Genomic DNA, 14171 nt, shown 5'->3' with positions numbered 1-14171 from the left:
ACTTTTTGAGGGGGAAAAAAAATCACACAGGTGAGAAATTGCTACATCCCATGATTTATTAGCACCATGCTCGAACCAACTGAGTTAACCAGCCACCTTTATCCCATGATTTATGATTTCATCATATTTCATTTCTTCTGAATTTCTATGGAAATCTATGCACTGACTTGACTAAAAAAGATTTATGCAAAAATATCAATGAGGTCAATTTTGATAAACTGGATTTCTAAGATGAAAAGATAAAGTAAAATGTTTTCTTATTTTAACAAGAAAATTAAATTAGGATAAAGTGAGCAATTAAAGGTTCTATCTATATCATTTTTTTAAAAGAACAATAACAAATGCTGGTGAGGATATGGAGAAACTAGAATCCCCACATACTGCTGGTGGAAATGTAAAATGGTATAGCCATTGTAGAAAACAGCCTGGCAGTTCATTAAAAAGTTAAGCATAGTTATCATATGACCCAGCAATTCCACTCCTCAGTATATACAGAAATGAAAACATATGTCCACACAAACACTTGCACACAAATGTTCACAGCACCATTATTCACAACAGCCAAACAGTGGAAACAATCCAAATGTCCATCAACTGGTAAATGGATAAGCAGAATGTGGTCTATCCACACAGTGGAATATTATTCAGCCATAAAAGGGAATATTCATGCTACAACATGGAGGAATGTTAAAAACATTATGTTACATGGAAGAAGTTCGTCACCAAAGGCCATATATTATCTGACTGCAGTTACATGAAATATCAGGAACAGTCAAATCCCCACAGACAGAAAATAGATTAGTAGCGGCCAGGAGCTGGGGGGGAGGGAGTTATAGAGAGTGACAACTAATGTGTACGGGGTTTCTTTTTGGGGTGATGAAAATGTTTTGGAATTAGACAGTGGAGTTGCACTGCTTTGTGACTATTCTAAAAACTACTGAATTGTTAACTTACAAAGGGTGAATTTTATGGTAAATAATACCTTAATTTTAAAAAATCCTCAGGATTCCACTACGTCACATCAGCTACCCAATACAAATAAAATAGTCCAACAGACTATTGCAGGAACACCTTGCAGGAAGACACCTTTGCATGCTCCCACACCATCCTCAAAGCTACCATTAGTACCAGTAGGTAACGCTGAGCAGCTCCTCTGTGCGTCACATGCATCGCTGTACTTAATCTTAGCCACCACTGTAAGGTAAGTATAATTCTTATCTCTATTTCACAGCTGAGAAAATAGAGATGAAGTAAGTTGTCCAAGGTCAGTCACGTAGCTAGTTGTCTACAGAGCCAGGCATTGAACTCAGGTGTAGTTCCAGTGCTGGAGCTCTTACCCACCTCACAGGGTGAAGACAGATTCTGAAACATTCCATGGTCTTCATAATGCTGATTATCTTAAATCTGCATTTTTTTTAACTTTTATTTATTTAAGTGTGCTTTTCCAGGACCCATCAGCTCCAAGTCAAGGAGTTGCTTCAATCTAGTTGTGGAGGGCGCAGCCCACAGTGGCCCATGTGGGGACTGAACTGGCAACCCTGGTGTTACGAGCACTGCGCTCTAACCAACTGAGCCAACCGGCCGCCCCTTAAATCTGCTTTTGAAATCCTTTCTCGGTGCACTGAGCTTCTCACACTTGCTGAGTCAAGAAAAGCATGACAGAGGGCTTGTGTCACTAAAGAGCACTGTCATGCCAAGTCATATTAGGAACCTGGAGACTTTCACCCACCCAAGGAAGGATTTTAACTACTTTACTTCCAATTATTTTATATGCCTCAGCACACAGCTGTGCTATTTTTTAATCAGTCCCAAACTTACTGTCAGAATCAAGCCCAGTTTGAAACAAGCTCCATGTATTTTCACTAAGGCCTAGTCAGCCATGGACTTGACTTAAAAGTAATTTGACACTAAGGACTACGGAAAGGGGATAGCAATGGCCCTTGCTATTCACACATTCCCCCTTTCTGGGAGATCCAAATAGTTTGAGGATCCTTGGGCGATCTGAAAATTTTGTCCCATTCATTGTACCTCAAAATCATATGGGGTCCCCGAGTTGCCATGAGTTCCACCTAGTTTTCAGAACAAGAGACAAACTAGGGTCAATCTAGAATACTCAGAGCCCCTAAAAAGAAGTACAGAGTCAGGAAAGAAAAACAAGAATCTACTGACAATCAATTTGCCATGCATGGCATAAGTGCTTTGCATATGCCTGCTCGTTTACTATTTTAACCTCTCCATCATAAATTGGTTGTTCTCATTTCATGGAGGAAAACACTCCAGAAACTAAGCAAGTTGGCCCGAGAGCAAACGGCTTGTAAACTGGTAGAGATGGGATTCAAACTCGGATCTCCCTGGCATTTTCTACTACACTTGCCTCTGTTTCATGGTCAGACATCCACAAAGTTTTTGAAAGAACTGTACTGACCTCAGGAAACTTGCAATATTCAGAGAATACCAGAATCTAAAGGGCAGACTGTGTCAGACTTTGAATCAGTTTGAGCAAAACATTCAATAAACTTGCTGGTCCTGGCTCCTGTCAATATTTAAAAAGCTATTACATTCCTCTCTGGAATTATAAACACCTCAAATACTCCTCTATCCCACAATTTCTGTTGTTTAAATCAAACAGCATATGATGATTATTGAGTAACTTTGAAACATTGTAATAGATTTCACTTAAACATATAAAATAAATTTGAAGGATTAAATCCCTACACTAAAATGAAAATTATCGTCACACAAAAAAGAATTGAAAAATATGCTGAAACCAGAAGCTCCCTGATAACAGGATGTTTTGCATCTACTGATTACCTCTCTGTAGGACTATCTATGTGAAAAATGTGCTCATCTTCATTCTGTAACCGTTCTTTTCTCCTTCTTTCAATGTCATGTCGTAGGTCATTTGGATCTATTACTTTGACCAGAGTCTGAGGAATTTTGACAGAAGACAAACCATTCACATTACTGTTAGTTGCACAAAGACCATATCTAATAAGAATCTTAAGTAAAGTCCTACATAAGTTATCTTGCACTCATTCTGCTAATGACAGTGTAAACTGATAAAAATATTTTGAGACACAATTGACAATAGTCAGAAAAGTTTGTAACACTGAACCAGGAATCCCACTTCTGGGACTCTATCCCAAAGAAAAGGCTAGGTACCCAAATATATTCAAAGTTATATTTAAAATAACAAAAAAAAATGGAAGCAACTTAAATATAAAAAACTTTGAAGGGGAAGGGAAGAATGATTTTATGGTAAGTTTGAGTCAAAGAAATAATGTACAAGCATTGAAATCATATAGACTATGTGGAAATAAACATGAAAAAAACTTATTAAAACTTAAAAAGCCTCAATCATAAAAGGTCATGGGGAGTTCAGAGATTTTATATAAAAAGAGCGTTATTATGGTTTAAGTAAAAAGGAAAAAAGCATCCAAAATTGCCTATACTACGATAGCGACTATGTTAAAATGCCAGATAGAAGACTGTAAGAAAAGATAATCGAACAGTATTTTGTGTTAAATGGTTGAATTAGAGATTTTTTTAACCTCTGATTTATAAAAGTCCTTCAAATTTCCTATAAGTTGATTACAGTACTTTGATGAGAAGAATTTTCTGAAAATATCATCTATTCAATAAACTAACTTATCTCCGTAAGTTCAATAAAATTGTAACCATTCACAAGTAAAAAAATTGTTTTACCAGAAATGTATTAAAATCTCTCCTCTACAAAAACTCTTTACTTTCAAAGAATAAATTAGCAGCTCTCTTAGAACTTGTTATCCTTCTCCTAAAACAAGAGCCAGTTTTCTCCCCCCCCTGGCTAGTCAAGATAGTTTTTCTAATTAGCAAGGAAACGGGTGGGGTTGGGTGGGGGCAGTGTTGAGTGGGAACCACCACACACAACACATGACAATAAAACCATTCAGTATTATTTCCATCATTTTGCGAGTTCATATTTCATAGAAACTTTCACACATTCTACAATAAATAGAAGGGCAATATCAAATGAAACTAAGTTCCTTTGCATTCATTCCACATACAATTTAAAAATATATTCCACATGACTGATTTGGAAAAAATAGGTGTCAAACATACTTTCTGCAAGCTTTACAGTGTGAAGTTTGGGAATGAATATTAAATGCTATACTTTTACGTCAATTTTACAAAGCTGTTGCCCTTAGGGTCTCTCTCTCAGGGAATATTTTTGTCTTTTGTCAGTGTTCTCTCTATAACCTGGCCAATAAAATAGAATCACTGGGAGAGCTTTGTATATTTCAGATTCCTGGGTCTCGATCCTTCTTCCTCATCTTCTCTAACTCTTTTATTCCCAATCACCAGGTCCCTTTCCCATTAGGATACCAATAATAATATAATCTCTCATCAAAAATTGTATTCACTTACCTGTTCTGAATTATATACCATAGTTTGTTTACTCTGAAGTTCGTCCAAAGACATATCTATTCTCCTAAAATAACAAAGGCATATTACAATGAAATAATTATGTTATACACTGATACCTTGATTCCATTACTACAGAACAGAATGTATGATACAGCTGGTGTGTCTTGGAGGAAGGAAAAGAAACTTGCCCCCAGTTGTTTTTTGTCTATGTGGCAGTCTCCCAAGACGTACATAGCCTGTGAAAAACATCACAGGGATGCCTTCGTGGTTCTCAAATCACTAGTCTGTGTAACCTTAAACTTTGCTCCGCGGATCTACTGCACTCTAACATTCATTCAACTCAGCTCCCAAGACAGGGCGCACCACCTGCTCAGGCAGGTGTCAGTAGCAGAAGACATATGTTTTCATCCGGCTGTCCTCATAACAGCCACTTCTGACCACATGAAGCAACCCATGATTTCAATGGCTCGACAACTGTTTCTCATTCTTCCAGTGGTAACTTCAGTAGGCAATTACTATAGACACAGCAGAATCAAAGTTAGGTAGGTAAATATTTTCAAAGTCCTACACATTTGAACAATGCTAGTCAATGGCTTCAATACCTCCTATTCCATCAAAGTGCACAGGCCTCATACCTGCTTGGGCTTGACCTGTTTTTAGGGAGGAGAAGCAGTCCTAGAGTCTACAGCAAGCCCAGGAGACAGCACCTTCCCGTATCTGTTCTGAGGCTTATCCCCATGAGTTAAATGGGTACACAATAATTAATCATTACCTGTGAATTTCTGGATCTGGATTCAATTTAATTTCATTTACATCTGCAGCTTTTGTATCTTGTATATTTGAGAAACGCTCATGTAGAGTAATGTCGGGTAATGGAAAATAATTTGCTGAAAAAAGAAACAAACCGTTTTATCTCAGTGTAAAGCAGATTCCACTTAAAAGATTATATACTCGTATAAGCACAGGAAGAAAGGATTATTAAAAAACATCCAACCTGCTTTCTCTTGAAAGTATGTGGGACCTAAACTTATTCCACAGACTAATTCGTAATGATCACATACTTCCCGAAACCCAAGCAATAGTAAAACACCTGATTTCTGAACCCAAGGATTCTGTTCCTATTTGACATGCCTGCTTACTTGTCGGAGAAAAAGAGTGGCTCTCTCAAAGTGAGGACCTTTCTTCTTCAAGATAAGACTTTACTATGTCTGGGAAGTAAAGATGGTACACAGCTCTACAGTTCACCTAGCGTAAAAAAAACAACTCCAAAACAGCCCTCAAACATTAAAATGATTCTGAACAAAGCTAAATGTTACGTCTACGTATCACAGAAAGCCTCCTAATGCCATTTTCCTCTAATGTTAACTGCAGTTCATGAAGACATTCTGAAACCAGCTATGCTACAGGCTTTAATCAGGATAGAAAGATAATACACTTGACCCATCAGAATGCTACTTAAGCAATCTTTTCCCCTAACTTGCTTTTCCTGTTCTGAGACAATCTAGATTTTTCTGCAATACCAGCTCCCTTTCTGCCAAGAATCACACTTCCTTTGAGTAAGAGGGGCTGGAACTGCAAAGGTAAACTGTTTCAGACAAACTGCATGCTTTAAAGTAAATATGTGCCTTAGTCTGAGGGATGCAGAGACAAAAATTCATTTTTAAAATATGTTTTATGAAGGTAAAAAAGATTAATGCAATGGTCTAGTAAGAAATGAAAAATTTGAAATTCTCAAAGGTCACCTGTTTATAATACCCACAAGTACCTTATTGATGCAGCATCAGTGAGGAAAGTTGTTCTATATGACTGAATTTTTCAATGAATTAAAATTGGCCAGAAGTAAAAACAAAACAACTCAATGCAAATCTTTAAGTGTTTATTATGCAACTCCCTAATGTCACAAAGTATGCCAAATCAAACTGGAATCTTCTTTCTTTCTTTCTTTCTTTTTTAAGGAGGGCGCAGCTCACAGTGGCCCACACAGGGATCAACCTGGCAACCTTTGTGTTACCAGCACCACGAGCCAATCGGCCACCCCAAACTGGATCAATCTTTTACTGATCGCTTAGGATCACCCTTCTGGCACAAAGTCACCTTAATGTCCTCAGGAGCTTTAGAGTATCTCCAAATAACCTAGACTTCCAGATTTCTTGAGTTTCATGTCTGGTTTTTGTTGCTTCCTCCTTCCTGTTCGATTATCAGTTATCGTTTCTTGCTACTCTCAGTACATTTGTCTTTTGCAACAGCCAACCTCTCCCTTTGTAACTTTTGGGTTTTAATCTACTCTACATTGGAGCACAAGGTTTTTGGAACTACATGTAAAAAATGAGGCCTAGGTGCTATGGCTGTCTCAAGTTTGCTCTTTAAAATAATTTTAAAAAAGAACTAGGCTTCAATTAATACTTGCTACTCTCTTCAACGGATTTCCTAATTAATGATCTAGCTTATAATGAAATATTAATTACTACTACAATATCACAGATATTTACCTATGTCTTGTGAAAAGTCAGTACATTATTTTTGTGTTATCCCTAATGTATGTGCAAAATATACCAACCTTTAACTTGATGGATTATAGTTATGATTTCCTGAGCAAATTCTCTTGTAGGTTTGTTTTCAGTATTCTGAGTTGAGTCAAGATGTTCAAACACTGGATGAAAGTTCTCACTTTTCCTGCCAACAGCAACCAAATCATGTGACATCTGTCTCTCTGTGTTGCTAGAAGCAACCCTAGAATAATTTGTAAATGTTTAACTAAATTTGAAACTATTTTACTGAGAAAAGAACTTATTAAAAATTAATCAAGATAGCTATAAAACTAAAAAGATGTTTATCTTTGCTTATCATTAAGGCATTAAATTGTATGCCATAAAACACGTACAAAAATGAGTAAGAGAAAATAACTATAGATGCATGGATTTGAGTTCTCCTTTTCAAATCAGAAATCATGAGATATTTGCCACTTTAATAATAAGATCCTCAAAATCCTAAATTAAACAATTTCTACTTTCAAAAAACACAGCAAGGCATTAAACACACTCTAAATGCAAATAATAATCAGATTATTTTGTACTCCCAAATGTCCATAAAATTGTAAACCCAGCAAGCTTATTATACTATCTTAAAATACTACACTTTAAAAGCTGATATCAAACAAAATAACTTCTCTGACTTCACAGAAAGCCTTATACCTCTATATCAGTAATGAGAAGCTTTGAATAGTATTTTGAAATCTAATTCGGTTGAGATTAATTTAATCACTTAGAAAGTCTCACTGAACTCTCACAATACCCCTTTAATGCTTTCTGAATCTTTATAACTTGCATTAAGTGCTCTCCTGACCTTTAGGCACCACTAGGAAGCCATGACTGACACATAGCTAACAATGATTGAAGGCTCACCTCATGCCAAACACAGGGGCTTAGAGCTTACAGACATCTCATTTACTCTTTGCAATAGCCCTAGGGGAAGGTGTCATGACACTGAGACAATGCATGTCTTGGTCCTTTGGCCTTTATATCCCAGAGGTCGAGCATTCATACGAATATAATCCCATAATGGGAAACTATACTTTATTCCAAGAATGCTGCTCTTGCTTAAAACTACTCTTCAGTTCTTTGTCTGGTGGTAGTTTATACATCACAGAAGAAAATGTCTCATTCTTTTATATTTATAGCTCATTTTGGACCTAAAATGGCACTAACCAACTCACACCCATCTCACACTTACACCTCTGCACTTAACTCTAAATAGCTTTTGGCTGTTGCCAACAATCAAGTTCACTGTCCAAAGAATTGAGATTTACAACTGCTAGGCTTCTTTGTGAGTATGTTACAGGCTCTACACATACATCCAAAAAGAGAAACCTGAAATACGTTTGAAATAACAGCAGCAGCACTGTAAATGATGATACATCTTCAAATAACAACCAATCAGACAGACACATTTTAGGGTGTGCGTGTACCAATGCACAATTTACTTATTTATTTAAGTCATTTAACGGCCATATATCTAAAACTGCTCCATGGTTATAAGGGGCTTACAGATAGTCTTGAATTAAAAAGTTTACTCCTTTAACAAGATGGTTTTAAATGCCTATTTTTAACTTATCAGAGGAAAGAAAGGCTTCCGCCTGATTTTCCGTGCTCCTTGCTTTCAAATCAGCACTGTGGAAACCACTCCCTGCCAAGGCAGAAACAAGGCAAAGTGGTTACTGAGCAGGTTGACGCTACTGCTGTGAATTCCCTGATTCATTACACAAACTTGCCTGGGAGGGCTCATTCCCCTTCTTTCCTCTTGATTTGCTCCAAGCTTCCCACTGTGTATCTGATAACTAGCTAACAGACATTTAGTGATAAACGCGAGAAGCTCGAATGGCCCGGTCACCACCACCACTAACAAAGAACTATAAATGCTCTGTTTAAAGGGGTTTAATGGTACAAAAAGCCTGTTCCATACCCAAAAAACATAGCTTTAAAAAACATTTTATAGGAGAAAAAGAAGATGTTTAAAAATGTTTAAACAGAACTATAAAAATGGTCTGGATGGACCATAAGGGCAAATCAGTTAATAATGTTTTTTTATTGCAGCCTTAGTTTCTCCCAAGAGGAAACTAGCTGATAAAGGCTTCCAGTTTTTCACCTGGTAATTATTACAATTTACTTCTAATTTATTAGTACTGGTATAACTCTTAGCCCCACTCCGTGCCCCACCCTCAACCCATAGGAGTGCTGTGGTATACACTGAAGCTATATTTAATTCCTCAAATTTTAGAGTTTAAATTTGCTATTAATTAAAAAAATTATCCTAGAGTTACTCTGCTGCAAGATTTTTAATACAAATACTATGATTATTATTTTCCAGAAAATATACAAGAAAATAGTATAACCTGAAATTTCAGTCTTTTACAAACAATTATACTTTTGCTATATTAAAACCCTTGAGACTTGAGAATGCAAAATGTTCTAGGTATTTATACATTTGTAAATGTAATCACCTCTTGGCTCAATTTTCCTTTTTCCTATTTCCTATGACATTATTGATCAACAAGTTAACATTTTCAGGAAATACCCCAACACAAGCAGTTAAGCTGAAAAGACCAAATATTCTCTTTTCAGATGCATTTTAGATAGAAAATTAAAATATAGCCGAACACCTGTATTCTGGTACTGGTCTAATTAAATCTCCAAGGTTCCTCTGTTCCCTCCCCTGAACCTTCCCCATTTTTTTCTCTGTTTAAGGATATTTCCCGACTTTCTCACTGAGAAAGTCAAAACAACCAAAAAAAAAACATAGAAAGCTACATTAAACTTTAGTTTCCTCTTATACACAGCTAAGATCCATCAAAAAAAACCAACTGCATGGCAAAACGACAGTAACAAAACCAACAACCAAAACCAATGGATAATCCCGTCCTCTGGAAGCTTATGATAAATAATAAAATCCATATGACACAAGGTTTCCTTTCTTCGTTTTCTTTCAAATATAGCTAACATTTGGCACAGCGTCCTACAGTTCATAAAGCAGTTTCCCAATTAGTCATTTGCTCCTGTCTTCCTAAGAACACATTTAGAATTTCTGGAGTTGAGGGCAAAAGGTTAGGGGCGCTGCTATTCCCTTAACTCAGCATCTCATTCCCTGTTTCACGAAAGTCCCCTAGCTGCCCTTGCCAACCCCGTGCCCTTCCAAGCCTCCTCACAGGAGGTATTTTCTGGCAGCCACAACTGAGCTGCCTGCCCTCTCCCATGAGCTAATCCTGTCACATCAGGCTGGCGGTGCGGCCGTCTTATCTTCATATCCTCCCTTTCACCGACTGCTCAGAACCACACAGCTCCAAGTTCCTGTGTGTGCTTTCTGCCTGTTCACCTACAAGCATAAAATGTCTTTCATCTCATCATGTGTCTGAAACACAGCATTACCTTGGAAGCCTAACTCGCATGTCAACTCCTGAAAGAAGCCTCCCGAGGCGCCCCAGCTTGGCACCACGGGTGTCACGCACCCCTCATGCATCGCTCTCTGTGCCATGGTGCTACCAACACTGCCCTATTGTCTGGAGGGCCAGAGGAGAAGCAAGCTAATCCTGTGCCCATCTATAGTGCTGGGGTACCCTAAACAGGCTGTCTCACACGGGGTAGGTCCTCAAAACCTACCAGCTAAATGAATACATGATGAATGGAAAACGACTTGGACAATTTTAAATGTGAATTTCGGCTAAAAAGATGACAGACTTCAAAATTCTAATTGAGGCCAATTTAATTTTGTTTTTTAGCTTTCTCGGCTTCCTTTTTATTTTAAAATTTTTTACTTAATTTAGAGCCATTTAAAATTTACATATTTCATTTCTTATATAATAGAAAATCTCAAATATATACAAAAGTGCAGAGAATCCCACGATGAGCCTGTCAAGCCAGCTTCAGTAGTTATCAACATGTGGCCAACGGAAGCAGAGGCACAAGCCAGGAGGAACGGCAGGTTAATTTGGGCCCCAAAAGGCATGGCCAGGTGACCTGCCCAGTGTCACAGAGCTGCTCCATGACCCACCAGAAGACAAAAACCTATGCACCCCAACCCCAAACAGAATGTTCACCTCCCTATACTAGGGCCCCTAAAAGACACTAAGAGAAGCTAGGGTAAAAAATAGGAATGAAAGTGAACCTTCTCTCAGCCAATTTTTGACTTTAAAAAAAATGTATCTGAGAAATATTTTAGGAGGAAAAAAAAGCCTTACTTTTTCGTGATACATAACAGCAAGGTAGCAGGTTTGTATGTCACAAAAATACCTCCACCCACAGCTTCTCTTGCCTCCAGCTGAACAGTACCTATCACAGGTAAACTTGCGTGATTACCTTCTTTCAGTCCTCGCTATGGCTTTTGACACTCTTCCCCCACCTACACAGCACCCCTTTACTCAGAGCCTCGGGGCTCCAATGTCTCCTGGGGCCGTCCCCTGGCGTCATCCCCTTTCAGAATGGGGAAAGATCTGATGGGGGTAGGGAGGCCAGCTCTGCATCTCCACAGTGGGAAATGACAGGATTCAACACTCAGCACAATAACTTGGCCAGCCGACCTTCCCACCCCGGAGACCCAGGGCCAGCAGCACCCGGGACGCCAGAGCCGTGGGTCCCTTCGCGCCAGCTTAGCCTTCTCTGCACTGGTACCCCTGCTGCTGCGTCACTTCCTTCCTACCCTGACCAAGGTGCAAGCTCTCACCTCCTGAGCCCAGCAGGAACCCCAAACTCCCTTCACCTGCCCCACGACTGCCAGATGTATACAATTAGTGTTTGGGGTTCGTAACACCCTTAGCACAAATTTTCATATGGGGACTCCCTACCTTACATTCTGAAACGTATGACTGACTATAACTCGTATGTAACTTCTACCTCTGACGAGGCAGTTTCTGATAAAGCAGGTCACTAGAATACGGTCTTTGGTAACAGAAGTGTTAACAACACAGTGAACATTCAAGCGAGTGTCTACGTGCTGCGGCTCTAGATACAAACTGGCATCGAAAAATCACTAGGTGATAACCATTTGTCTTCAACTACGTATCTTAATACTTGACCACAAGCTAAGAAAGTAAACAAATGCACAAAACGAACCATCTTAGTCTTCATAAAAAAGTGGATAAACTCTCTAGGTTTTAACCAACAAATAAACCTCTCTCCACTCTAGGATTATTTTAAGCTTTTCAAGCAGAAGAAAATCTAATTGATGTTAATAGTTGAGAAGATGACTCTATTGAGGGCATTAACTACCTTTGTTTTATGACATTTCGTCAGTCCATACATAATTCAATCCAACCCCACAAAACTCTTCCACAACTCATTCATCGATAAATTATTGTAAATAGAAAGATTTTGTTGACTATGATGTTTTATCATCCTGAAAAGATGCATATATTCATTACGTTATCTATTCTTCAGGTTTTTGAATAGAAAGCATTTGCAATGGAAGCTCTTTATTACCTAAGCCGTCTTAAGCCTTGTCAGGTAATTCAAACATGTGCTGACAGGCGCCCCTGACAGGTCATAAATTTCACAAAATTATAGTTTATAAATTCAAACAAAAGATACAGCAGCCTCAATTTTAGGAAGCTCACTTTTGTGACACATGAAGATCAAGCTTCCATTTCTCAGTATCAAATTAACTGTGTTCAGTATCTTTAAAATAAAATCCTTTAAGACCGGTATTTCTAAGCAGTCTTTAAAAGTGCTACAGCCAATTTATTAACTCTCTTCATTTTGAAATGCATCAAAAAAATAAGATGGTCCTATATCATCTTTTCTTACCGCCGAATAATATTCCATTGTGTATAGGAACATTTGTGATAACAAGGATGGATCTTGAGAGTATGATGCTAAGCGAAATAAGTCAGACAGAAAAAGCAGATAACCATATAATTTCACTGATATGTGGTATATAAACCAAAAACAACAAAAGAACAAGACAAACAAATGAGAAACAAGAACTCATAGACACAGACAATAGTTTAGTGGTTACCAGAGGGTAAGGGGTGTGGGGGGTGGGAGATGAAGGTAAGGGGGATCAAATATGGTGATGGAAGGAGAACTGACTCGGGTGGTGAACACACAACGGGATTTATAGACAATGTCATACAGAATTGTACACCTGAAATCTATGTAATTTTACTAACAATTGTCACCCCAATAAATTAAAAAAAATAATAAGAAGATGGAATGAAAGACAAATAGATGGGCAGATATGTGATTACAAAAGTAGAGTAAAATGTTAATTGTAGACTCTACATCGAAGGGTGGGTATATAGGTGATCACTGTACAATTTTTTCAACTTTTCTGTGTATTTGAACATTTTTATGATATGATGCTGGAAAGAAAAACAACTTAACATCCCAAATATGATGCGTATATAATAGCATAAAGTGATTTAAGACATATCAGATGAAATAGGACACAAGATTATTAACACAGTATTATGACAACCATGTAAAATGTATACAGAGAAATAACAAAAGGAGCTGTACTAAAATATTAATAAAATTGTCCTTGGATAGTAGGATCATGGGTTATTTACCCACCTCTATTTGTCCAACTTTCTGTAATATAATCGTATTTGTAAATGTTTTCTGCACATATATATACATATGTATATTTTTAAATATTTTCGCAAGTACAATGAATGTAAAAAAACATGAGGGGGACTGTATACCTAACTTTAAGAAAAGGAACAAAATATATTTTGTGGAAAAAAAAAAAGACTATGGTAAGGTTTACCTCCCTCCCTATCACATCCTAACCTTGGATTGTGTTTTCTCTTCTTTTTGACTCTAATACAGATATGTCAACTGAGAACATAAATGGATCAAATCAACATGGTCCGTCACTTTTGCATTTACATAGTGGTATTGTATTAACTTATGCTGTATGACTTAGCTGACACGGGCAACTGCAGTGCCTTCTTATTCTCAGAATTCATAGAGAGAGGTAATATTCACAATGGAAGAAAGCATGCACACCTCTTTAGGAGAATAGAACTTATTACGACAGCAGTCTATTTTTTAAAGAATCATTAAGAGCTAAACAAATGTCTTCTAAATAAAATAAGCCTTTTCCTAGCCTCTACCTTAATTTCCTCTACCTAGGAAAAGAATCGAGTCACGGGAGCGCCAGTCATTTTGAGATGGCAGCAAGAACCACATGAAGTCACCAGTCTCCTGCAGTCACAAGGGGACATGTGGATTTGAGACCAGGCACTCTAAGACAAGTCGCTTCGTGTCTCAGGGCCT

The 14171-nt window shown here is 37.8% G+C and overlaps 1 protein-coding gene across 5 annotated transcripts in view; it reads right to left on the bottom strand.

Moving 5' to 3' along the window:
• The window catches only part of BCLAF3 (BCLAF1 and THRAP3 family member 3), a 54855-nt gene that overhangs the window by 18954 nt on the left and 21730 nt on the right, over positions 1-14171 (bottom strand). For 4 of the 5 annotated variants that reach the window (XM_033110885.1, XM_033110880.1, XM_033110899.1 and 1 more), the window contains exons 5-8: positions 6965-7137; positions 5180-5294; positions 4408-4471; positions 2812-2927 (exon numbers count right to left, since the gene is read on the bottom strand). In XM_033110885.1, coding sequence (XP_032966776.1) covers positions 2812-2927; positions 4408-4471; positions 5180-5294; positions 6965-7137 — 468 coding nt within the window. The remainder of the gene's footprint in view (positions 1-2811; positions 2928-4407; positions 4472-5179; positions 5295-6964; positions 7138-14171) is intronic. The other variant, XM_033110893.1, reaches the window with a different exon arrangement.

Source organism: Rhinolophus ferrumequinum, chromosome X (genome assembly GCF_004115265.2).
Source record: "Rhinolophus ferrumequinum isolate MPI-CBG mRhiFer1 chromosome X, mRhiFer1_v1.p, whole genome shotgun sequence".
In the NCBI taxonomy this organism is placed as follows: domain Eukaryota; kingdom Metazoa; phylum Chordata; class Mammalia; order Chiroptera; family Rhinolophidae; genus Rhinolophus; species Rhinolophus ferrumequinum.
Note: the sequence above shows the minus strand (reverse complement) of the source record. Positions and strands in the feature narration are given on the sequence as shown.